Source organism: Procambarus clarkii, chromosome 91 (genome assembly GCF_040958095.1).
Source record: "Procambarus clarkii isolate CNS0578487 chromosome 91, FALCON_Pclarkii_2.0, whole genome shotgun sequence".
Lineage (NCBI taxonomy): Eukaryota > Metazoa > Arthropoda > Malacostraca > Decapoda > Cambaridae > Procambarus > Procambarus clarkii.
The window spans coordinates 11,328,481-11,356,295 of NC_091240.1; the positions used below are offsets into that span (position 1 = coordinate 11,328,481).

Here is a 27,815-nt window from a genome sequence, read left to right on the forward strand (position 1 = left end):
TTTACCCGTCTCATTTCCCACTAACTGCTGCTGTCACAAAAAAGGTCTCGAGGATAGGTCACATTTGATAGTGTTTTGTTATTTATAAAAGTTAACCATCTATTTCTCCAACGGTTGTGGATTGCATCAAGAATGATGGAAGAAATTCAAAATAAGGAGGTAAGGCAAGGTAATTATCAGGACATAGCACTAAGACATTACGAGTATACAGTATATTACTTGGAAGGAATAAGAGGGAAGGAATAGTGCCCAGCCATTTGGAAGGTCAACGTTCAATCCCCAACCGTCCAAGTGGTTGGGCACTATTCCTCTGTCCTATCCTAAATCCATATCCTCATGAAAATTCTCGTCTAATCTCCTACCACCATTATCACGTAGGTATTTGAGGCTACAACATCTTGTGCTATAAGCATTATGAATTTATATGCAGTATTGATTGTGCTATAACTTTTCTGGTATCTTTCAGTAGTGTTCTCATAGTCATTACTGTATTTGGAAAGATTGCATAGTATTTATGAATGTGCTTTATTTTATACATTTGTTCTGCTCATTTCTTATTAAACATTCAATATTTTAACTCAAGTGTGTTGCCTTATTTGCAACTAAATATAACTGGCTTTTTTATTTAGTTTTTGAGCTTAACAACTGGCTATTTCCATTCTCGGCAACATTCAGAATACTGTATCTTTTAACATAGAAATAGTTGTTTTCTACCCTTGCCATTACCTGTAATGACTACAGTGATCATAATGTACTATACATACTGTGCTTTGCATCTCGGAGCTGTTATCATCATTAGGTATATGTAATACCTTGTTATTATTTCCTTCTGTTTAGCTGTATTTATTGAAATAAATTTTTTTGATTCATGCAGATTTATTTTTTCACCCTGGTCATAAGTGATGGGTTCCTTTTCTCAAATGATGAAATGTATTATAGTTCAACTGGCTTGAGATACCCTAGGTTACACCCCATTCCATCGACAGTTAATATTGTACAGTATGTTAGTCATCAACATTTAAAGAAATGTGTGTAATGTTTCAATAAATGTTGTTTTACTAAGTTTCCACCGATAATATATGAATTAAGATTCATGTACAGTACTGTACCTTAATATTTGTGAAGTATATATTCTTAAACTAGAATGTGTGGAGGAAAACAGCTCATGAATGTCTAAATCCTTTGCAGCCAAGTGGTGCTACATAGTTCTCCAGGCCTTTTGCCTTCTTTTTATTATTACTGCAAAGTCGGTATTTTTCAGTCCAAAGTAATGCATATTACAGTATTTAAACCATTGATCCTATGTATTGTCATAATTATTTAAAATTGAAACATATTATATAAGCTAAGTTCATTTTTTGGACACAACATACAGCTATACAGAAAATACTGTACTTAAGTACAGGTATTGTATTGTAAACAAACTTAACTAGTACAGTCTGGCAAAATACATAGGAAGAACAAATAATTGTGTTGATAAAAAGCAAAAATTTTGAAACTACATATAGCAATGAAATAACACTGTTTACCCTGAGAAGTTATCTTGAGATGACTTCGGGGCTTTAGTGTCCCCGAAGTGTCTTTAGTGTCTTTAGTCTGAGTGGTATCTACACAAGATGATGATGATAAAGATTAAGCCACCCAAGAGGTGGCACGGGCATGAATACCCCGTAAGTTGTGGCCCTTTTGAGCCATTACCAGTATCAAGAGATGATACTGGAGATCTGTGGAGGCGCGACTGCACCCTGCGTGACGGGAGATGTCTCCCGGACAAATTTCCAACATTTTAGATATTTTGAAAACTGCAGGGGGGGGGGGGTTTGGGCAAAATATGACCCATCGCCGTTTTCAGTAATTGGCATATTTTCGGTATAAAAAGTCGTAATTTGAAAATGAAAATAGGTGCAGAGTCAGAATTCGGCTCAAAAATCACGCTCAGGAGTCAAATTTCAGACATTTCAGATATTTTGAAAACTGCAGGGGGGTTTGGGCAAAATATGACCCATCGCTGTTTTCAGTAATTGGCATATTTTCGGTGTAAAAAGTCGTAATTTGAAAACGAAAATAGGTGCAGAGAGTCAGAATTCGGCTCAAAAATCACGCTCAGGAGTTAAATTTCCGACACTTCAGATATACTGATTGACTTCAATCCCATACTGATTGACCTCGCAGAGTTCGTGTTGAAAATATACAGCTTGCCAATCAGTAATGCCCTGGTTGAACGGATATTTTCGAGAGTAACGTCTGTGAAAACAAAACTGAGAAATCTTTAATGGGAATGGGACTTGAGCTTTTGACATCAGTCTTGAGAATCAAAACATATCTTGAAGAAAATGTAACTTGTTGCTCGTCATTTGAACCACTCATGTCAATGCTTAAATATGAGTCTGCAATATACAAGAACGAGGTTGTGGATGCAGATCAAGATCTTGGTAATCTTCAACTGTAAAGACGTGGAAGGACTTCACACCCATTAATCTTCAAACAGTAAATATTGGTAAGTTATCCTATTATCATATTGGTTAAATATGCAGAGATAATGTTAATAAAACAATTAAAATCGTTTAATGTACTCTATATATCATAATAGATTACTTTGAAACCCCGTATCAGTCACTGCCCGAAACGCTGCGCGTACTAGTGGCTTTACAAGACTGTAATTACCATATTATGTATCCTCACATTCCCAATGTACCTTTTTGTATATGCATAAATAAATAAATAAATAAATAACTAAACAAAAAATTGGGCTACTCTTATTACAAATTCGCTACTTTTAGACCGTCATCTCGCTACTTTTAGCAATTTGAATCTGGCAACCCAGGAGGGACCGGAATGAGGAGCCGTGTGAGTGAGTGAGTGAGTGAGTATCTCCCGTGACTCTCCTCATAACACACTCACAACCTCCCCGCTGACATGACCAGGTGACGCCTCACACCTCCACTGGACACAAGTATGAGTTGTGTGGCGGAATATACAAGAAGTTTAGGTCAATATCTGGAGGTGTTGTTATGACAGTGACGCTGCCTTCATCCCTGCACAGGTAAACACCGACTGTTGTAATATTATTATGACACTTTGGGTTATGTTGGCCAGTGTGTGTGGTAGCTGTGACACTGGTGTGTGTGGTAGCTGGGATACTGGTGTGTGTGGTGGCTGTGACACTGGTGTGTGTGGTAGCTGGGATACTGGTGTGTGTGGTAGCTGTGACACTGGTGTGTGTGGTAGCTGTGACACTGGTGTGTGTGGTAGCTGGGACACTGGTGTGTGTGGTAGCTGTGACACTGGTGTGTGTGGTAGCTGTGACACTGGTGTGTGTGGTAGCTGGGACACTGGTGTGTGTGGTGGCTGTGACACTGGTGTGTGTGGTAGCTGGGACACTGGTGTGTGTGGTAGCTGTGACACTGGTGTGTGTGGTAGCTGTGACACTGGTGTGTGTGGTAGCTGGGACACTGGTGTGTGTGGTGGCTGTGACACTGGTGTGTGTGGTAGCTGGGACACTGGTGTGTGTGGTAGCTGTGACACTGGTGTGTGTGGTGGCTGTGACACTGGTGTGTGTGGTAGCTGTGACACTGGTGTGTGTGGTGGCTGTGACACTGGTGTGTATGGTAGCTGGGACACTGGTGTGTGTGGTAGCTGTGACACGTGTGTGTGTGTGTGTGTGTGTGGGGTAGCTGTGACACGTGTGTGTGTGTGTGTGTGTGTGGGGTAGCTGTGACACGTGTGTGTGTGTGTGTGGTAGCTGTGACACGTGTGTGTGTGTGTGTGTGTGTGGTAGCTGTGACACGTGTGTGTGTGTGTGTGGTAGCTGTGACACGTGTGTGTGTGTGTGGTAGCTGTGACACGTGTGTGTGTGTGTGTGGTAGCTGTGACACGTGTGTGTGTGTGTGTGTGTGTGTGGTAGCTGTGACACGTGTGTGTGTGTGTGTGGTAGCTGTGACACGTGTGTTTGTGTGTGGTAGCTGTGACACGTGTGTTTGTGTGTGGTAGCTGTGACACGTGTGTGTGTGTGTGTGGTAGCTGTGACACGTGTGTGTGTGTGTGTGTGTGTGGTAGCTGTGACACGGGTGTGTGTGTGGTAGCTGTGACATGGGTGTGTGGTTGCTGTGACACGGGTGTGTGGTTACTGTGACACGGGTGTGTGGTAGCTGTGACACTGGTGTGTGTGTGTGTGGTAGCTGTGACACGGTATCAAACTGCAGGGTATGTGCATGAGGACACGTGCTGGCATAACCTCGAGCACGAAGCTAATGGATTAATTACGAGTGTTTAATAATTCACACTTGTCAAGTCTGCACGCAACTCCCACTTTCTAGTCATCCTCTCCAACATATTATATTTATGCATGTATTCAAGGTATAGTAAAAAAAAAAGCCTAGTATTTAATACAAAATAAACACCAAATGATTGATAGGTTTGGATGGGGATTTTTTTTGTTTTACTTTGTCGTATACACACACACCAGTAGCCTAAGTGAGGGTATTGAGCTTGCAGCTGTGACATCTAGCATGACCAATGACCAATACTAGCATGTTCGTTGATGTGGTTCCTCGTTCTGCACCAGCTAGGTGTCATATCAGTAAAGGTCAACACTGTGGCAAGACGGGACACCACGAGCGTGATTCTCATCCTGTAACTACTCTTAATTAATAATAATAATTCATTGTCGGCCTGATAGCGAAAAATATTTGAATTATGTAAAAATAACTTAATGTCTCCAAATCTCTCCACAAATCAAATAAATAAAAAAGAAACAAATCTCCAACTTATTGGTTTCAATGTCATGAAATTTTCATCAAAATATTTTCAGAAATTGATTTTAGACAAATTTTTGAAAAATAAGAACCTTTAGTTAATAATGAGAACAGCTCCTAATAACTGGAATTGAAGGATTATGCAGTAATAAAGAGATGCAAGCACCTGTCCTATGCTCAAAGAAGAACAATAGTAGTAAGAAGTGTCCACAAAGTGGATATGCAGTTGGTGCCTTTATATCACTGCTGAGTAATACATAATAACACAAATAATAATGAATAACTATATTAATATGATCTATTTTGTTATATATCATATAAAAACATTATCCAATGGAAATATATGTTACTTTCATCAATGTCCCCCAAATTTTTTTTTTAAGATTTTAGTCTATTTTTTTCTCCTTTGTTTATTATCTGATTTTAGTGTACCCTATACATCCTAGAGAATGCATATGTTTTCATAACTATGTGAAGATAGAATGAAATTAGTCAACAAATAAATCAGTCACAACTCGCAAAACTTGGGACTTTTAATTTTTTTACTGATTTTTTCTCAGATTTCAAACTCTATTTCCTTTGTCTCTTTAGGTTGTTTTAATGATTAGGGGACCATATTAGGGATTTTTCACTTATTTAAAGTATACCCTAAAGATATCCCCTAAATCATTATAATTATTATAATTATCCCGATATTTTGTGTTTTTTGGGGGTTATTTTTTCTTGACTTCATTTCAACACATATTGACCTACAACTTTCACATATTCGAGTATGAATGCCAAACAATGTTTATTAAAACATACAATTAAATTAACAAATTAAAACTACTGTACCTTTATTCTTTGTTGATAACTTCAACTTCAATTATCTTTAAACCAGAGTTTCAACTTTGAGTGGCTTCTAACATTCCAGTTTTTGACCGATTCTCACTATTTTGTCATATTGTGTGCTTAGCTGTCTGTTCTACAATCCCTTCAGAATGGATTTTTCATAAACTTTACATGTTTGGCGTTATAATTTTTTTGTCTAAATTTGCTGCATACAGCAATTGAGAATCCGGGGTGTGAATACTGGGCAGGACAGAATTGGTTGAGCACATTTCCTATCACCTAATGGTCCTGTTCATCTAGCATTAAATAGGTACCCAGGAATTAGTCGAACTTGTTGTGGTGGGTGCATCCCGGGGAGGGTCAGTAATTTAACTTTCATGGGAAGTGGGGGGGGGGCAACTCAATATAACCCAAAGATGTATGTATATATATACACTGGCCGAATGTCTCCCGGCACAAAGAATTATTATTGTTATAATGGGCTTGTTTGTTTTAACATATGGATTGCACATCTTAGAAATTGAGCATTGTTTTAACATTTAACATTTTCATTAAACAGATTGTGATGCTACAAGATCTTAAGAAGCTCAAGATTCACTGAAAAAGTAACTGCAAATAGAGAAACTATGAGTTATTCGGCATTCACTATTGGTTATTAGAGGCGGTTTTGTTATATTAAAGAAGACTACTACAGACTTAATGGAATCAATTGGAACTTTGAAAGAAGAGCCTGATCAAGAGGATCAGGAAGTTGGGCAAATAAGCACAGAGAATAACCAGTCCCTACAAAATGGTTTAGTGTCGCATGAAAAAGGAAAATTGCAAACAAAATTAAAGGAATTGGAAGCGTTGTTTGAGAATGTAAGACAGGAGCTGGAGGGCACACGAGTGGTAAGAAATACTGTACAGTACTAGTATTTATACAGTGTATAAGTTTTGAGATTGAGTGAATATCTTCTGTTATAGTTGAATGCCTGTATCTTCCTGTTATAGGAGAGACAACGCATGGAAAAGCCAGATGAGGCACAAGTTGTGTGAAAGGACACAAATTTTCCTTATTACTTTGTAGTTCTTTTGTATTTTTTCCTCAGTTATACTAGTTCTAATAGTCTAATATTTAAAATAAATAATGTTCCTACTACCAGTATTTGATATTCTTTTTAAATACTGTACTGTACTGTATCTGCATTCAAAATTTGATATGTTTATTCTTAATACAGTAACAATGAACGAGCTTTCATTTCCAATTGCATCATGCTTTGTTTTCAGTTCACCAGCATGAGGGGGGCTGAGTGGCCTCTTGAGGGATTTCTTTCCATACACTACCCTATACAGTACTGTATATCAAAGCCTTGTTAAAGATACTGTACTCATCTTACCCATGCATTTTCACACTGTCTTTTCATTAAGTTCTCAGTTTCCATTGTCCCTTTCTCATTTTATTCAGTTGAGGACACCAACCTATCCTCTTCATAGCATGTCGCATTTTGACATGTATTTTACCCAAAGCCAAAAACTAAAGTACAAGAAAATGGTAGTGGCTCATGAGAACTGGCTGGATACATAGTTACTCTTCTCAACGTAGGCAGCTCTTTTTCTTGCCCAAGTTTGAAAATAGTGTAATCAACTCGCCCTCTTCCTATATGAAACTCCTTGTTCCCCACCTACTATTGAGTACATAATAAATGGTAATTATTTTTATTCATACATTGATTTTGTATGTATTTTCATTTTACTCATATTGCATTCATATACTGTACTGCATTAGAAAAAATTGTGTTTAATCTTAAAGTAATATGGGATTTTGTTTGGATTTCAGAATCTCGGAAATAATTCTCCTTAATGTACAAAAATACACTAAAAGTAATAATAGCAGTTTAACTCGTATTATGTTAGTTTCCAGTAGCATCTTTCGGGAGTACATATCGCTGGAAACTAGCAGAAGTATGAGCGTAAACTATTGTTCTATTCACTGATTTCAGCAATATAGCATTGACCAGCATTATATTTTATATTGCTATCAATTGCTTTTTCTAACATAAAATATTTCTTTTTAAAGGCGTTGGCCAAATTGCAGAAGACTGACTGTGCAAATGCAGCTAGTGATCTTAAGACAGAGAAGAGCTCTCCTCTTGAGTCTCCTTTTTCAGATTCATCTGTCAACTCTCAAGTTATCATCAGGGTTGAATCTGAAACAAAACAAGTTTGTATTATTCATGAATATACTTCGTATCATGATATAGAAGTGATTATATACAGTAGTATTGTAGTTCAGTGGAAGAAATACAATTTAGGGTCATTTAAAACTATCATTTATTGAAAGTCAAATTTCTGCAACTCATGCTTCCTTCTTATACTCACCAGTGCTATTTGTTAATAAAAATGAGCATTTGTGTGCTATTTGATTTTCATTTCCACTTTAGCTTTGCTTTGAGGATTTCTTGCTTAAGAAGCCCTCCTGTAGCCTAGTGTTGAAGACAAATGACAATACTACATATATCTTCAGATAACTACAGATATATAGAATTATATCTTCTCTGAGGCTTTTTGGTAGCACTCGACATTGTCCAACTCTTCTTAAGTTCAACTCCTAACTTTGTGGTGTGTAGAAGATTAGTTTTTGGTCTGGGCTTTGGTGCTGTGTTGTGTTTATATCCATTCATGGAGTCTATGCATAGTCTTGATCAGATGCTGCTGTGGCTGCTAAAGCAGGGTACTGTATTGCTTTATTTTTTTGGTGTGATGTATTTTTTTGTAGGTGCATGCTCTGTTTGGTTTTGTATGCCTTAAGTGTATTCCCTGGCTCTGTAGGGTATCTCTTATGGGTACTGTTCTGTTCCCTAGTGCTCCCCAGTGGAGGTTCCGTGCTTTGCGGGTTTAAGACTTGTTCACTTTAGGCTTTTACCTTCTTGGTGTAGGCACAACTTCAGTGTATTCCTTGATATCCGGGAGGTTTTCTGCTCTACAAGATTCGTGCGAGACTTTTCGCTTGCTATTATTGGTTTCTCATCGGTTCATTGTGGTTTAATTAGCAATTGGTGTAATGCCTTACCTACAGGTACAATTGTTTCAATTTAGGAGTTTGATTGGATGATTTTCTTGTTGCTCCCTACTCACTATTCTTTCCTTCCTGAACCTTAGGAAATGTAGCAGGTGTTAGATGACACACAGATATTCTTTAAGATGAGTTAGATGTTCCATCTAAAGCCTGCTCTCTCATTTCTAAGGATGGAGACTGTATGAGGTAGAGGCCCTAGTGCTCAACTTCAGTACAGGCATGGTTTTCTCCATTCTAGGCTTCCAGGGAGCAAACCCCACCTGCTTTGGAAGTCATGCTACATAGTCTGCCCAGCTTGGTACCTTCTTTTGATAATTAATTACTTGGAAAATTCATGTTGTAGCATATGATCACCTTTTGCTTATATTTTTTCTGTATTGTTGCATTATACAGATACTGTTTTGATTTGTTTCACTGACTTTCTCCCAGCTGATAGTGTTATAATTTAATAAAACTAGAAATAATGCTTGCACTGTAGAATTAAAATAAAAGTTTATGTATGAATGTTAGAATTCTTGTAATATTTGTAATTTAATTTATATTTTCTTCATTTACTTGAAAATACCTTGATTGTCTTTTTCTAGATTTCAACCCAAACTCCTGATTGGGAAAATGCTTACAAAATATTTGTTGGAAATCTCAGTAATCGTGCTTCAGGCTCGGATATCCGCAAACTTTTTGAAACACATGGTACAGTGCTGGAGGCAGATGTCATCAGGAACTATGGCTTTGTGCACATGGAAAATGAGGATGAGGGTCAGATGGCTATTGAAACACTCAATGGCTATTCTCTTCATGGAAAAGTAAGATTTGTTACCATACATTGTTTTTAATCCAGGTTAACCATTTTGGATGTGATATATACCAGTAGGTACAATAGAGTTAATTGGGTTGTTTGTACGCATGGTTCTTGCTAATTTAGATTAATACTATTAATAATAATTATATTTATTTATACAAAATATTCACTTATTATATTACTGTACATTGTATAATGTAAATGCTGTACATGGTACAGTATAGTATTACAGTGTAGTTATAAATACACAAATTAATTAGTAATGTACATCTTTTCAGACAAAAAATGGAAATGTATCAATGTCATAAAAATACTTTTGAGGAGTGGTTTCCACATTTATACCCACGCCAAGATAAACTTCTCCTGCGGAATTGACTCGACACACCTCTGAAAGAGTCCTATTCAAGATAGGAACTGATAATGACTACTGTTTAGTGTGATCAATAAGATGCAGCATGAAAGTATTATCTCACAAACCATGATAAACAGGATCCCAGTGATTACTAAAAGCTATTTCTCAAATTAAGCATGAAATATACTTTTATCATTGTGTATTAATGTAATGGGATGGATTATAAATGAACTTTGGCTTTAGTACATTCCAGAGTTTTGTCTTGAGAGCATCAGTTGCATTATTGAGTATTGGGTAAATCTGTTTGGTTGATTTACAGTAAATATTTGATTTACAGATTGGTGTAGACTAGGCTTTAGTTCTATTCAAAGTTTGATTTATTTTTAGTTGAAGATGAGTAATTCTAGTTGAATATAAATCTTAATGGGTTGGTTAATATATATTTGGTTTCAGCCAATGGTTGTTAAGGCCTCTACCGGTGCTAAGAAAGATGATGACCAAACTTCAGATATCTTAGATGGCAACCTTCCTACAGAGTCTAGACTTGAGAGGCTGCAAAGTTTATATGACCTGGATAACAGTGCCATAGAGTCTAATTCTCTTGCCAACAGCTGTGCCTTTGTTGTAAGTATCTCGTAAAATTGCGATACATTTTGTGTTCGTTATAGTACAGGGTATAAAGAATGTCCACAAAGATTCGTGCAAATTCTGTCTGTATTATCTTTGTTATAAATGAAATGATTAAACTTGCAGTAAAATTATAATCGCATCATAAATTTGTTTTCAAATTTGTGATGTATGTCGCTTCAGAATGTGCTCAGTGTGTAGACTGTTGGTGTACCTTGTCATGTCAACACATGCTCCATGTGTAAATATCACTTCAACATGAGATCTGTGTGTAACACATAGCTTAGTTTTATACTACATGTGTAACAACATGTGCTCTATGTATAGTATTGTATGTTACTTAATACATGCTCTTATGTTCAGAATATCAGTTGAACATGGACTCCTTATTTGGCATGTAAAACATCCTCCCACATTTTGCATTTGCAGTCCTGTCATCAAATCGGCATCGTTTCGAGCAATATTTGTATACAGTACTGTCTTTAATGTACCCCTCACTGGGAGGGTCTTTTGTTTTAAATGGCAAGAAGTCTTTACCTGTCATCCTTAAGTGTCCCTTTTTTTTTACATTAATTTTTTAATTTTTTATTTTCCTCCTGACACCTTTGTAAAAAACATTTTGTTTATTTCTTTTGTTTCTGGCCAAAATGCTTTGCATACTAGTGGCTTCATATATTGTGTAACTCCTGTCCCTACAATTTGTACATTATTCCTTTGTTTTTTTGTACACACATTCTATTGAATAAAATTGTATTGTATTTGTTGCTGCACGAAAATCACAAAGTTCTGCTTGGCTAAAACATTACACATTTTTTTTGTTTTGTTTCATTGCCAACTATTTGCATCATTTGTAGTCATTCCCACTTCTAATACTGCTGTTTGGTTAGGACTGCCAACTTTGACTCTATGATATCTTAAAAACACAGTTTGTGATGGTAATTCTGCTTTAAGTTTCAGCTTTATTTTGTTACATGGAAAACAACAAATAAATTTGTATGATTTTTATGTTTTTACCCCTGTATATCACTGTAGAGTACAGTACACATGTATACAGGTGGCCTGCAATTTGTACAGTATTGCATTACTGTACCCGAATTAGAATTTAACCCTTAAAATGTGGCTATCATCACATGTAGATTCACTGGATAATGCGCTTATCATTTGTTGATTTAAATGATTATTGTCTGGGTTTTACAGGAATAATGCAAATATCTGTATGGATGTAGTGGAGTTTACCCATGCAGGCGATGAGTCACAATAATGTGGCTGAAGTATGTTGACCAGACCACACACTAAAAGTTGAAGGGACGACGACGTTTCGGTCCGTCCTGGACCATTCTCAAGTCGATTCTCGCAATCGACTTGAGAATGGTCCAGGACGGACCGAAACGTCGTCGAGTTTACCCATGTTCTCTAAGGCTAGCTGATTACCTCAAGGATAAACCTCATGGATAATTCTTTGAAACTATATTAGGAAAGTATTTGTTAGTTTATATGAACATACAGTGGTGTAGATATTGTACACAATTTGTATACATAATGTATTAGGAGAAATTAATTATACTTAGAGATTCTAAGTATCTTATTAGGGACGTGCATTAAGTTTTTTTGTGATTATTTTAAAGAAGTGAGCATCATTTAAATAAAAGATGCTTCCACACAATGAGTACATCGTCAACACAGTTGGCTCGCCATCAAATATTTCTGGGTTTAGTTTCTTGGTAAGGCAAGATGCTTGGGCACAGTTCCTTACACCTGATGCTCTGGTCACCTAACAGTAAATAAGTAACCGGGAGTTTGGTAGCTGTTGTGGCTTGCATCCTTCAGAAGCAGTATGATTGGCCTAGTTGGGTCTCGATGAGCGTAACAGACTTTGTCCTCAATCGTATGAACCCATACAGAAGGAAAGGAAAATGCATTAAAATTAACAAACATAGCATAAGCAATGCTTAAAAGATTAAAAAAATAGGGCAACTAATTACTATCTGTTTGCCTCATCCTTCAATTGTTAATACATACACCATCTGCCATTTTCCCAGATATCGTCTAAGAAAGCCGAACAGAAGAAAACTTACAAGATATTTTTAGGTAACCTCAGCCATCGCACCACAACTACAGAAATTCGAAAACTCTTTGAAGCTCATGGCACAGTGGTAGAGGTAGATGTGCTAAAAAGCTTTGGTTTCGTGCACATGGACAAAGAGGAGGAGGGCAAAGTGGCTATTGCAGCACTGAATGGCTATATACTGGATGAAAGGGTAAAATAATGTTTTAATTCCACCTGTAACATAGTAAACAAAATCACATTTTATCCCTTTAAAAATGTGAAATTATCTTTAACAAATTAAAAGCTTTTCTTTGATTAAACTTGTTCCTTGTGATGCACATTATTGAAATAACAAATTTAAATTTTGATATTAAGGTTTTTTGTGTGTGTTTTGAAGCTTTATTTTATTTATTGCAGCCTATGGTTGTTAAAGCTTCTACTGGCATCAAGAAGGGTGGTAACCAGAAGACAAAAATCTATGTTGGTAATTTGAACAAGAATTGTAGAGTATCGGAGGTGAAAAGACTTTTTGAAATGTATGGCAACGTAGTAGAAGCCGATATTATAAACAACTATGCATTCGTTGTAAGTTTATTATATCATGTTAGAAGAGAGGGGAAAGAGAAATAGAGGGAGGTGGATTGTTGAATTCCACTATTATGCATGAGTTATTTTCTTGAGAAATGATTGAGAAAGAGAAGCTCAAGGCCCCCCTTACTCTCACTCCTGGTCATCCCTTCAGTGATGGAATGTTCCCAGGATGGAACAAGATTTAAAAACAATGTTAGAGAAGAAGAGAGCCATGCTAGAAATAGATTTTGCTGATGTATTAATGAAAAAACCAGCGTTGAATGTAATGAAACGCCATTTTCTGGGCGAGTCCCAGAGGCTCCCCGGAACTTACTAGGCTGATATGCTAATGTCAGACTTTGGCATCAGTCATGTGTATGGAGTTCTATGGGCCTACCGGGGACCATGAGCCAGAACCTGGCCCCCTCAGAAGAGGCAAGGGGGGCAATGGCCTATAGAAACCCCCGTATGGTTGGAAGCATTTTATGTCTGCCATCGACCTGGTTAGGCACCCAGAAAGGTAAGCGTCCCAAAACAAACCCCCTATTCTGGTCAAAATTGCTACCACAAGCCGAACAAGTGGATAGAACTCCCCTAAAATAAACGAGCAAACAACAATAATGATGTCACACGTCGCCGCACCACTGTCCACACAGCTCCCCCCCTCCCCATGAGGGGGAAGGGGGAGCCCCATATCCATCGCGTGGATATGGTGGACCCATATTCACCCCCAGTTCTGAGGCTGAATGTCAAAAACGTGAAAAAAATGCTGACCGGAGGGAGGGAGGGATGCCGGGGAGCCTCCAGGACTCGCCCAGAAAATGGCGTTTCATTACATTCAACGCTGGTTTTCTGGGGGGAGCCCCTTCAGCTCCCCGGAGCTAACTCCCCACAAAGGGAAGTAGAGGGACCTCCCCGGGAGGCGGTTGCCGCTCACTCCGCAACTCGAAGCCGAGACAAACAGCTACAACTGCTGATCCAAAGCAACCCAGGCCCAACTGGGCTCAGGAACGCGCACAAGATAACGAGCAGCCAGGACCCAGCTCGACTGCCAAAAACCTAGCGCCCGAATGACAGCCCGTGACATGTTGCCAAAAACAGTGGCAAGAGCCGCGAACATGGACATGAGGAGAGACCACAGGCCGGCTAGCCATAATAATCCTGCAGAAGACCCGGGAGACCCGCACCCGCAAACAAAAAAGTAGGGAAACCGGATCAACCCAAAGCGCGACCCAGGACACAGAAGCCGTGGCGCGCAATGAACGGTGGAGGGCTGCCACCGGACACCAAACATGAAGCACCCCCCAGCCAAAACAACCAAGCAGCAACAACCCAAGGACCCCTCTGGAAAGCAGCCGTCTCATTCTCCGCCAAAAAGGAGACTGCCACAACGAACAACCCCATCGCCATGACCAAAGGAGCAGAAAACTCGCCAACCCGACCTCCAGAGGCCAAGGCCAACAGAAAAAGAGCCTAGGAGAAACAAACCGGGACCGAAGGGGCCACAACAAATCGAAGAGAAGAGCACTCTGTCCAATGACCAGGACCGCTCAGGTGGCGCATGAGCAGGCCAGCGGGGAAACAACGCCCGAGGCAGCGTGCAAAACGGACCAGAATAAACCGGACCAGAATAAACCGAACCTCAATCCTCAATACTGAGAGCAAGCTGAAGCGACTCCGCCAGTACCGCACGATACGAGGTGACAGTATGTGGCAAAATGACGGCCCCGAATCCCCAAAAGAGAAGGACAAGACCATGCCAACAAAACAGAACTGAAGAAGGGACAGAAGGAAAAAGGAAGGACCGCCAAAAAACCCCACTGCCACCAAGAAGAACAACGCAGGTGGGACACCATCAACGAAGCCTCCTGACCAACAGAAAGTGAGAGACCCGAGGCAGAGCCGAACCAGGCCCCCCCCCCCCCAAGGACCAAACAAGCCGAGAAGAGGCAGAGCCACGGGAAGATCTTGGGTGTGACCACCGAGCAGGAAGAGCCGGAAAACTGAGCCGGCAAAGAAGGTGGAACGTCTGCCGGACAAAAACGTCTCAACACCAGTGAGCTCTCCAGGAGGTCTGAGACCACGGCCCCGACTGAGTCTCGAGGAAAGGGATCCCGTGAAACGCAGAAAAGCCAACAGGCAGGGAAAGCCAGGAACCAGAAAACCAAACCTGGCAATCGGAGCCAAAAGGCACAGCAACAACTGCTGATACAACCATGGACAAATGGTAAACAACCATGGTAAACCCAGGCAGGGTACTGCTAACCGGCGCCCAAAACTACCAAACAACCTTCTAAGAACTGAACCCCCGGGACGTGTACACTCACGGGGACCTAGCAGGGGGAACTACCGGAAGAAGGAAGAGTACTCAGTACACAGGGGGCAAGAACCAAGGCAGACCCCCCACCAGGCAGAAAACAAAAAGAAAAAGAAAACCTCGCAAGAGGACAGGGTACCCAGGCGGAACAGAGCCGGCCGCTCTGATTGGTGAAAACTAGATTCGTAGTACCCTGCGCCCCGCCAGTACAAACTGCCCCCTACCCCAAGGCGAACAAGGGAGACAGAACACCCGAGCACACAAGGGGCAGCCAAAAACCAAGCAGTAAACGGCCTAGCAGGGGCAGAACCCAAGGAACTTGTGAAAGGGAACCCCAAGCCCCAAGGGCAGTACTTACAAGGCACCTAGGGAAGGAAACCCTAGGCGTATGCAGCCCGAGTACTGAAGAAACACTCCCGGCTCACGCACCACCTGGAAGACAGATACCACACTCTAGGTACAGTGCTGAAACAACCACCGGAGCCAGAGCACATGACCTCAGCCTTTAGCATCAGCTTTAGAACTGGGTCTGGGGCTTCCTCTTCCCCCTTCCGGGGAGGGGGGAGCTGTGCGAACCGCGGGGCGGCGACATGTGATATCATTATTGTTTGCTTGTTTACTTTAGGGGAGTTCTATCCACTTGTTCGGCTTGTGGTAGCAATTTTCACCAGAATAGGGGTTTGTTTTGGGACGCTTACCTTTCTGGGTGCCTAACCCGGTCGATGGCAGACATAGAATGCCCCCAATCACACAGGGGTTTCTATAGGCCATTGCTCACCTAGCCTCTTCTTAGGGGGCCAGGTTCTGGCTCGTGGTCCCCGGTAGGCCCATAGAACTCCATACACATGACTGATGCCAAAGTCTGACATTAGCATATCAGCCTAGTAAGCTCCAGGGAGCCGAAGGGGCTCCCCCCAGAAAACATGTAAAACATTTTAGATTTCCACCCACTAAATAGCTCGCAAAATGTTGTGATTACCTTTGATAAAATTCATTGTATTCTACTGTAGAACGTTAATTCATTCTCAACAGTCTGCAATCAGTTTTGATTAAGTTTAGTAGCAGGTAATTTCCAGACAGTATAGTGTGGCATTAACCTTCTCTGCCAAGCACTGTAGTCATTATACATCTTTGTTTACAATAGTGGATATCTCAAGTTAGTTTTTGTTATGACATTATAGCATATGGACGATGAAGCTCAAGCACAGAGAGCAATCCGTGAGCTTGATGGGTACGAGTTCCACGGTTTCCGTCTGAAGGTCAGAAAGTCAACTTCACACAGTCGACAACAAACTGGAACCACAAACCCTGACATCTACTTTTCTGGCGGATCTGGTGGCAGTTGGTACAGACAGTACACCAGTGATGGACGCGTCGAAAGTTCTCGTTTTGGCGATTGTGAACGTAGAGGACAGAGCTTTGGCAGTTCAAATGACTACTATCCCCCACTACTTCCACCCACCTTTGTCAGGGAGCATATGATGCACTACACGGTAAGTCTAAAAGTATCAGTAAGTCCCTGATAATTTTTGGTTGCAAAGAAAAGGAGATAACATCTAGGTCAGAAAGAGCTGTAGAAGAAGCGAAAGTAGTAGATAAAATTGTTGGCCTTGTGGAAGATCTTACTACCATAGAGAATGTGTGCGACTACAGGAGAATAGGCAGATACATAAAAGGGAAAGATCGACGTTTAAGGATCACCCTAAACGGTGCCAAACAGATGGAAGAAGTACTATGGAATGCTAGAAAATTACAAAGTGATGAGGATGAGAAAGTGTGGTCGTTAAGACGAGATCTTTCAAAAGAAGACAGAGAGAAGCTGAAACTGAACCTCGCCAAGGCAAAACATTTCAATTAGAGCAGGAATGAAGAAGAAATTGATTCTTTTTTTTTTTAAAAGTGATAAGGGTAGGCAGACCAGTAAAGTGGTACATAAAGGCAAACTAACAAAATCATTAGAGAGAGGGGTAGTGAAGGATAAGGTGAGGGGGGAACAAGTTCCTGAAAATTGCATACACCAACATAGATGGAGTGAGGTCGAAGATACTGGAGTTAAGTGATGTAATACAGCTGCAGACACCAGACATTGTTGTACAATACTCGTGGAGACAAAACATGATGTTATTTTAAATGAGGTCATATTCCCAAGGGGCTACTCAATTTGGAGATGGGACAGAAAAATTAGGAAAGGCGGTGGCGTTGCTGTGCTGGTGAAAGAACACCTAAAGGTGAAGGAAATAATGATTGCCAATCCACAAGAAGTTGACATAATAGCACTAGAGATCTGCTATGAGGATGATAAACTAATGATCATAAATGCATATAGTCCACCGCCAAGCAGCACATGGTCAGAGGAGGAGCTAGATAGTAAACGAGAAGATCTTGTAACAATAATGAGAGAGATTATAGCGAGAGCGGATAACGATAGATCACGACTGTTGAGAGTCGGCGACTTCAACTTGAAATCCATAGACTGGGAAGCATATGAAGCTAAACAGAAGATTTTTGGACCTGTAGATTTGTAGACCTCATCTTGGAAACCTTCTTGTTTCAACATGTTAAACAAGCTACGAGGATGAGGGAAGGGGACGTTCCCTCCATGCTAGATTTGATATTTATCAGGAAGGAGGAAGAGATATTTGACATTCAGTACCTTTCTCCCTTGGGTAAAAGTGACCATGTCTTTTTGGGAATAAAGTATGCAATGCATTATAATCTGGAAGAAAATAAGGAGGTTGAAGCAGTTGAAAAACCTGGCTTCAGGAGAGGACATTATGGCGACCTCAGAAAATTTGTTAGTGAGTATAATTGGACAGACTTGTTGCTAGGCAAGGAAGTGAATAAGATGTATGTCAAGTTTTGTAAAATATATGATAAAGGCACAAAAAATATTTGTACCAAAACAGAGATGCAGAACTAGGAAACAGGATTGGTTCAACAGAAATTGCAAAAGGGCCAGAGACCAAAAGGCACACAAATGAAATTAATACAGGAAAAGGCTAAACCCCTAAACATACCAGCGATACAAAGATGCGAGAAACAACTACATGGCAGTGAGGAGAGAGGCAGAAAGAAATTTTGAAAATGAGATTGCAGACAAATGTAAAACAGAACCAGGTCTATTCTATAAATTCATAAACAACAAATTGCAGGTATAGGATAATATTCAGAGGTTGAAAATGGGAAATAGATTCACGGAAAATGAAAAGGAAATGTATGAAAACACTAAACGAAAAGTTCCAAAGTGTGTTTGTACAAAATGATATCTTCAGGGAACCAGACTCAATAAGAATTCCAGAGAACAACATAGAGCACATAGAGGTGTCTAAGAGACGAAGTGGAAAAATGCTCAAGGAGTTAAGTAAGAACAAAGCAGTTGGTCCAGATGGAGTTCCACCATGGGTTCTAAGAGAATGTGCACCTGAGCTCAGCATTCCACTTCAACTGATTTTTCAGGCATCCCTGTTTACAGGAGTTGTAGCTGATGTGTGGAAAAAAGCTAACATAATTCCAATCTACAAAAGTGGAAGCAGGGAAGACCCCCTTAATTATAGACCTGTATCATTGACAAGTGCAAGTCAAAATATTGGAAAAATAATTAAAACTAAATGGGTAGAACACCTGGAGGAAAACGATATAATATCTGACAGACAGTATGGTTTTCGATCTGGAAGATCCTGTGTAACGAACTTACTCAGTTTTTATGATAGAGCCACAGAGATTTAACAGGAAAGAGATGGTTGGGTTGACTGCATCTATCGGGACCTAAGAAAGGCTTTCGACAGAGTTCCCCATAAGAGGTTGCTGGAAACTGGAACATATTGGAGGGGTGACAGGTAAGCTTCTAACATGGATGAAAAATTTCCTAACTGACAGAAAAATGAGGGCCGTAATCAGAGGCAAGGTATCGGATTGGAGGAATGTCACGAGTGGAGTATGGAGTACCACAGGGTTCAGTTCTTGCACCGGTAATATTCATTGTCTACATAAATGATCTACCAGTGGGAATACAGAATTATATGAACATGTTTGCTGATGATGCTAAGATAATAGGGAAGATAAACCTAGATGATTGTCATGCCCTTCAAGAAGACCTGGACAAAATAAGTATATGGAGCAACACTTGGCAAATGGAATTTAATGTGAATAAATTCTATGTTATGGAATGTGGAATTGGAGAACATAGACCCCACACAACCTATAAATTATGTGAGAAATCTTTAAAGAATTCTGACAAAGAAAAGGATCTAGGGGTGGTTCATTGAACATTGTGCAAGAAGAATATGCTACACTTTATAACTTCAGAATTGCTTTTAAATACTGTACATGGATGGAGAAATACTAAAGAAATTGTTCAAGACTTTTGTTAGACCAAAGCTGGAGTATGCAGCGGTTGTATGGTGCCCATATCTTAAGAAGCACATCGGCAAACTGCAAAAGGTGCAACGACATGCCACTAAGTGGCTCCCAGAACTGAAGGACAAGAGCTACGAGGAGAGGTTAGAGGCATTAAATATGCAAAAACTAGTAGAAGAAAAAGTGATCATATCACCATATAGTGATCACCGTAGTGATCATATCACCATATCAGTATGGTGATATGATCACTACGTTCAAAATAGTAACAGGAATCGATAAAATCGATAGGGAAGAATTCCTGAGATCCAGAACTTCAAGAACAAGAGGTCATAGATTTAAACTAACGAAACAAAGCTGCCGGAGAAATATAAGATAATTAACTGTTGTAAACAGAGTGGTAGACGGTTGGAACAAGTTAGGTGAGAAGGTGGTGGAGGCCAAAACCGTCAATAATTTCAAAACGTTATATGACAGAGTGCTGGGGAGACGGGACACCACGAGCGTAGCTCTCGTCCTGTAACTACACTTTGGTAATTACGATTAGTTACACATGATTGTTTGCTTATTATGATTTAAAGGTAAGATAATTTTGGGGATAAAGCACTAAGTATGACTATACAGATCTTGGGAGGAAGGAGCCCAACTACTTGGACCATCAGAGATTGAACGCCGACTCGGCAAGATGTATGGCTATTGCTCCACCGACTAGTCTAAGTGGTTGGCTGTTAAGAGTCGGTGATTGATTATTGCAGTTTTATGTGACAAGGTAATTATATATGCTCAGTAGATTGCTTCCTTTCTTTGTGTTTACTGTCAGTACAGTATTGTAGTACAGTAACTACACTGCTGGTTGTATTAAAGGTTATTTAACATGGAACACTTCTTCACTGGTATGTGTGTGTATTGATGGGATTGTTTTCATACTGACAAAGAAAAAATACATAAGATCATATAATTGAAATTTAAAATAAGTTGCATATTAACACATTTTGGAATAACAAGCACTGACGGAGAATTGGGTGAAGTGGGGAACTATGGACAGATATGTTACTGGACCCTTCTGTTGCAAAAGATTTCACTGTATCTCTACTTTGCTATTTTATATCTATAAGTACAATATTATATAAATTATTGCAAATAATAGCAAACTTTAATATAGTACTAAAATTGCTGGCAGAAGTATACACTATTTTAAACACCAGTATACAGTATTGTTGCAATCTGTTCCACTGAATATGTGGCTTTGCTTCATTGAAAATTTCCCATTATTTTTGCCTGTTGCAACCAATTGGACCAATTTTATGACCAGAACAAATCTTTCCCTTTCCCAGTGAAACCGGCTTTGTTAGTGGAAGTACAAAAATTTCCATTGATGCTCGTTTCTTGTAAAGGACAAATTCACTCTATCAATGAGCTAAAGTTAGTTTTTATATTGTAAAAAATAGAAGAAATAATTTCTTAATGGAAAATATTTAATACGGTTCTTCAATTTATGGTAATTGTAATGTTAGTTCTTACAAAGAGAGCACTCGCCTTTCATTACCGTTCTGTCCTGTTTAATGACATTCTCTAGAATGTCATTCATTCTTTTGAATGTCTCTAGATTCATTCTTTTGTTTATCTTAATATATAGACTACAGTGGAGCAAATGTAAATACTGTACTACAGTGTTTGGATAGATTTTTAGAAAAAAGTTAACAAACAATAGCTTGTTTTGCAGAAATTGTGGTACAATATATGATAATTTTAGCATTACTAGTGATGAGGCACATTTATGGTTTGGAAAAGCACTGCTAAATCAAGTTTTATGGTGTCACTAGCCAAGTGAACAAATATTTGTTTATAAACACCGTAATGTTTAGGAATACAGTGTACAACTCATAAGGATAAATGTTATACCTTTACATTTGCTACTTTTCAGGATGATTTTAGTCACTATGATCGTTATGATCGCTATTGTGACACTGGACTATATGAACACCATTATGGTGATCATCCCACACCACCGCCACCACTACTAGATGACTTGTATAATCGACGTCTTCCTTCCCTGCCATCTCATCCTGATTATCTAAGATTTAGTAGAGGCTTACCACCTCCTCGGTTAGTATTTGTCGTAATGGTTATTACAGTACTGTAGTTGGTAGTGTTCTACAGTACAATATACAGTATATGTGTGTGTGTATGTATATACAGTATATATATATATATATATATATGTCGTACCTAATAGCCAGAACGCACTTCTCAGCCTACTATTCAAGGCCCGATTTGCCTAATAAGCCAAGTTTTCATGAATTAATGTTTTTTCGTTTACCTAACCTACCTAACCTAACCTAACCTAGCTTTTTTTGGCTACCTAACCTAACCTTACCTATAAATATAGGTTAGGTTAGGTTAGGTAGGGTTGGTTAGGTTTGGTCATATATCTACGTTAATTTTAACTCCAATAAAAAAAAATTGACCTCATACATAGAGAAAAGGGTTGCTTTATCATTTCATAAGAAAAAAATTATAGTAAATATATTAATTCAGGAAAACTTGGCTTATTAGGCAAATTGGGCCTTGAATAGTAGGCTGAGCAGTGAGTTCTGGCTACTAGGTACGACATATATATATATATATATATATATATATATATATATATATATATATATATATGTCGTACCTAGTAGCCAGAACGAACTTGTCAGCCTACTATGCAAGGCCCGATTTGCCTACTAAGCCAAGTTTTCACGAATTAATTGTTTTTCGACTACCTAACCTACCTAACCTAACCTAACCTAACTTTTTCGGCTACCTAACCTAACCTAACCTATAAAGATAGGTTAGGTTAGGTTAGGTAGGGTTGGTTAGGTTCGGTCATATATCTACGTTAATTTTAACTCCAATAAAAACAAATTGACATCATACATATTGAAATGGGTAGCTTTATCATTTCACAAGATAAAAAATAGAGAAAATATATTAATTCATGAAAACTTGGCTTATTAGGCAAATCGGGCCTTGCATAGTAGGCTGAGAAGTGCGTTCTGGCTTCTAGGTACGACATATATATATATATATATATATATATATATATATATATATATATATATATATATATATATATATATATATATATATATATATATATATATATATATATATATATATATATATATATATATATATATATATATATATATATATATATATATATATATATATATATATATATATATATATATATATATATATATATATATATATATATAATAATTAATATATCGTACCTAGTAACCAGAATACACTTTTCGGCCTACTATGCAAGACCCAATTTGCCTAATAGGCCGAGTGATTTTTTATTTTCAATAAATTGTTTCCAAATAGTTTATTTGAATTATTATTATTATTATACAGTATTTTATTAAGAACATAAATTATTGACTTAATTGTGTTAGTTTAGGTTAGGTTAAGATAGGTTAGGTAGGGTTGGTTAGGTTCGGTCATATATCTACGTTAGTTTTAACTCAAATTTTTAAAAAATTAACTCATACATAATGAAATGGATAGCTTTATCATTTCATAAGAAAAAATACTGAAAAATATATAAATACAGGAAAGCTTGGCTTATTAGGCAAATCGGGCCTTACATAGTAGGCCGAGTACGACGTTGTGGCTACTAGGTACAACATATATATATATATATATACAGTATATATGTTGATGGATGATGGATGCCTACTACTACTACTACTATATATAAAATATATATATACACACACCCACACATATATATACATACATACACAGTATATATATCCCATATTTAGAAGATCACTGAAATTTTCCTTGTTTTCTGTATCTCACTTGCCCTATAATTATTCCTGTTGCTTCTCACTTTAGTTATTACTCATTTGTTATTTCAGAACCTATTTGATACTTCATAATCTATTATCTTATTTCAGAATCTGTTCAAAACTTATTATTTATTTCAGTACCCATTTGTTATTTACAGTTCCCATTTGTTATTTACAGTGCCCATTTGTTATTTACAGTGCCCATTTGTTATTTACAGTGCCCATATGTTAATTCAGTGACCAATTGTTACTATACTAGCTATAGTACCCATAACCAGGCTACATATGTTAACTGCTCTGACACTGGAGCAATTCTTACTAATGTGTCTGGCGCATTTGGGTTCTAAGTTTCCACCTATATTCCCTTGTTCGTGTACCACCCAATGTTAGATAGTCTGTCTTTACCCTATCAATTTCCTCTGAGAATGTGCTAAAAAATCTTTGCATGCTTAAACATCTTTCAACTGTGGCCTGAGTGGGCTAGCTTTAAAGATAATGTGCATTGTTTATTTTCGGTTTGATTTAGCTGCAGCTTGCCTTAAAATGTTCACCATCTTTCTCATGGATTTGGTTGCAGACTTTTTCAAATTGTCTTATTCATGGGTGTTCATTGTTGAGCCAATTTCATGAGTTGGGTTGTGCAGTTTCTCTGCTGTTATTCTCATCTATTTCTCGTTCTGGAGGATGTTGTGCAACAGCTGTTGGCTAAATCTTGGGCCTTGAGATGATTCGGTTGTGAATTTCCTCTGCTGCACTCCAGGGGTGGGGGGGGGGGGTTGAGTGGTTTTTTCCCTGTCAGACTTTTCCTCAGGGAGGGAGGGAGGAAATTATCAGGGGAAAGCACCAAGCCATGACGACTATATGGCACTTTAGAAGAGGTCGGGATTTGTTCAGGGAAGTGACTTTTTTTTTTTTTTTAATGGAATGAGTGTGATAGTTATTTCTATGACTCCCTTTAAGTTTGCATGAGTGGCACAACTGACTGTACGCTTGAATGTTCATTGATAGTCCTTGTAGTGTCATTTAGCACTTGTAAGGGCATGTATGTTTTTAAGATGTGCTTTCTGGCTTGAAGTCATTCCATGCTAAATTGAGTATTCTCTAGTGTCTCCTCAGCACCAGTATTAGCCAGGTACTGTTTATAAAGATCCTTACTGTGTCAGTGCAGGGGGAGGGGGTCACCTTGTGCTGAGCATAGGCCTGTCCTGGGCCAGGAGGTTCTTGCCTTAGAGAGCAATCAAATGGCTTCATCAAAATGATTTACATCATTCTCACTGTACGAGTGTTAAAAACAAATTGTAATATGTAGATTCCAATTTTTGCAGGAACCCTCTATATCGTCCACCAGTACGAGGGTGAGTACAAGTACACTGGTTATGTTACATTGTATACATACATGGGGACAGCATTACAATTCTTTTTTTATTAGGCTGCTTAGCTACAATTCACCCTTCAACAAGACCACCATAGGCAGGAGCTATCAAATGAATAAGTATGTGTACCCAAATTCATCATCAGTAATTCATATAACCTTCCTTACTTCCATTTTCTCCTTATTTCCACCAATTGCCTTAATTCAGTCATCAGATAACTTCCCTCTTGTCATGCCACCTGACATATAACATTATGTTCACCATCACCTCAACCCCCACACTTCCATCTCTCTCCAGTTATTTCAGCTAACTTGGGAGCCTTTTCCCCTCTTTAACCCCCCCCCCCAAAGTGTGGCTTAGGACTTACAGTGCACACACATCTGCCAATGCACAAAAACAAATCCGAAACCTATTTTTCCAAGTAGAATAATTTAGATGTAAAAGGTGAGGAAAAGTGGAAATACAGTAAACTGAAAATCTATATTGCAACTGGTTTCATACAGTGTACAAGGTGACTGCCAGCCCAGCCCCATCTGTCAATGCAAGAGCTCACTGTCAGCAGTACAAATACATGCTGCCCAAACCACTCACAATGGTGACCTTGGATGGCTTGATGATTGCTTGTATGAATGTGTATCAATGAATGAATAAGTGAATATATTAGTGAATGTATGCATGTATAATAACAATTCTCAGTATCAGTGTAAATAGTAATGAATGAATGTATGAATTTATGTATATCAATGAATTTGCATTTGGTATTTAGTTTTATTAAAGTTGGATGCCTGTGTTGCAGGAGCTCCCTTCCTCGTCCACCAATGCGTGGGTAAGTATAAAGTTCACTACTGAAAACAGTGCTTTTATCCAATTTCATCCTCACATGGGAATAAATAAAATGTAGTCTTCATTTAGCAGTGTGATATATCCAAATATGTTTCTTATATTTATTAAGTTTTTATATCATAACCTCAAGGAAGGTACTCCTCAGTACTAACCTTATTTCATTCCACATTGCTGCAGTAACGGCCCACCGAATCATCGGCCATTCTGAGTGCATAACTAGCCACAAGTACTAGCACAGAACTCTTGATAATTGGTGCAAGCACAGTAGTTTTGTCAGCAGATTTTCATACTTTGTGTAGTAGCCTTGTTGACCTCGCTTGGATCCATACTGCCGACATGTCTTTATGCACCGTAGACAGTACTGTACTCTAGAAATGTTGAACAGATATGTGATGCTTGTTATGAAAACCCATTATCCTTTAACAGAAATGTTACCCAAACTGAACCTGTTCTGCAAAAAATAGTTATCACACTAAACAAGTTTTCTTGGTTTAGATCTTGTGAATTTTTTTCTATTTATTTTGTATTGAATTGTTATGTAGACCATATGCTGTGAATGTTGTAGATGTAAATAAAACAAAAACATATCCATTGATTGCCTTACTATTGAATCATTCAATACCTGTTTACAGTAATACCATTTACTTACAATAGTTCAGTAGCTAAGAAATCCTCTTAGTTATTAACCTGTGTTGAAGAAGCATAATGCCATGCATTGCTCACTTCATTTAAACTGTAGCTCTACCTAACTACCAATGTAAAATATTAATTTAAATGATTCCAGTACAGTATGCTTCTAATCATTTATGAGTAATGTCATGCCCTATCAAGTGTATTACTGTACTTGTAGCAATAAATTGAAATTTTATTGGAAAAGGTTTCTTCACTTTCATCCTTGTGTTGTGTGGTGATGCACATTCCCTTTAATAAGTTTCAGAAGTGAAAACAGTTTATTAGTATGATACCAAGAAGTTAAAAATTCATTTGTGTTCACTATGAATGGTAAAGTGGAAATGCTTCATGAGAATGATGTGCTATCTAAATAGTACATGTTGTGCTAGGAAAAACAAAAAAGGCTGCAGATGAACAAATATTTGTAATTAAAGTCATAAGACGGTGGTAAATGGCTCTGGCTAGGTTGCGTATCAGTAACACACTTAACTTGTAAGCACTTAATGGAACACTGCCCTGTTCCTTATTGTCGGAACTGCATCATCCCACTTACAGTTGCACACTTCCTTGTTGAACGTCCCAATTTTCAGGATGAGGGGGAGGGCTCATGAATACTCCCTGAGGGGCTCATCTAGAGGTTCAACTGAATATATCAACAATTCAAGAAGTGATGGCAAGGGACTAGTTCCAGGCCATATGTTAAACAAACGCTGTAGAACATTAACATTAACAGATAACAAACAATCTGTTGAACAAATCCACAAGGACCGTGATGAGAGTTCGAGCCTACACATGGGATGTTCCCAGAAGCACCTTAGTCAACTGTACCACAACATGGTTAAAAGAATTGCAACCTGGAGTGCTACTGCCCTCACTAGGATCCCATAGCTTCTATGAACCCCAATCGGGGTTTGTAACCATGTCGTGGTATAGTTGACTAAGGCGCTTCTGGGAACATCCCGTAATGGCTTGGCGCTTTACTCTGAAAATTCCCTCCCCCTCCTGTGCGTAGGTTCGAACCCTCATCATGGCCCTTGTGGATTTGTTCATTTGATATATCACACTATTGTGATTTTTGTGTGTAAACATTGTTATCTTGTGAAACTCACTTACAAGTTGAATGTATCATTGGAGATAAGTGCTGGTGATTACCTAGTAGCCAGAAGACGCATCATTCTTCCTGCACAAGAGCTGCTGCTCAACTTGAGACCAATACCCACTAATAGTTGAAATATACCATGCATATAAAGCTAAAGAGAATAAGAAAAACAATAATGCAACTCATAGAGAGACTTCACAATAAAGTAGTAATATGGGTTCATAGAAAGAAAATCGAACTTGTCAAACCTAATAGTTTTATTTACGATGATT

General features: G+C 38.5%; 1 protein-coding gene across 4 annotated transcripts; it reads left to right on the top strand.

The window, feature by feature from the left end:
• The first annotated feature begins 2,815 nt into the window (after window positions 1-2,815).
• LOC123774014 (RNA-binding protein lark) lies at window positions 2,816-26,648 on the top strand. 4 transcript variants are annotated; one of them, XM_045768077.2, is made up of 12 exons: window positions 2,817-3,043; window positions 6,145-6,476; window positions 7,645-7,788; window positions 9,228-9,446; window positions 10,248-10,418; window positions 12,461-12,679; window positions 12,886-13,053; window positions 16,537-16,848; window positions 21,636-21,817; window positions 24,882-24,911; window positions 25,726-25,755; window positions 25,950-26,648. In XM_045768077.2, exons 2-12 carry the CDS (start codon window positions 6,285-6,287, stop codon window positions 25,978-25,980), a joined length of 1,698 nt encoding a protein of 565 aa, XP_045624033.2. In that variant the 5' UTR covers window positions 2,817-3,043; window positions 6,145-6,284; the 3' UTR covers window positions 25,981-26,648. The 4 variants fall into 4 exon arrangements, with proteins under 4 accessions (XP_045624036.2, XP_045624033.2, XP_045624035.2 ...); XM_045768078.2 differs by lacking the exon at window positions 2,817-3,043 and adding an exon at window positions 4,334-4,356; XM_045768080.2 differs by lacking the exon at window positions 16,537-16,848 and having other exon boundaries at window positions 2,816-3,043.
• The last annotated feature ends 1,167 nt before the right edge of the window (window positions 26,649-27,815 follow it).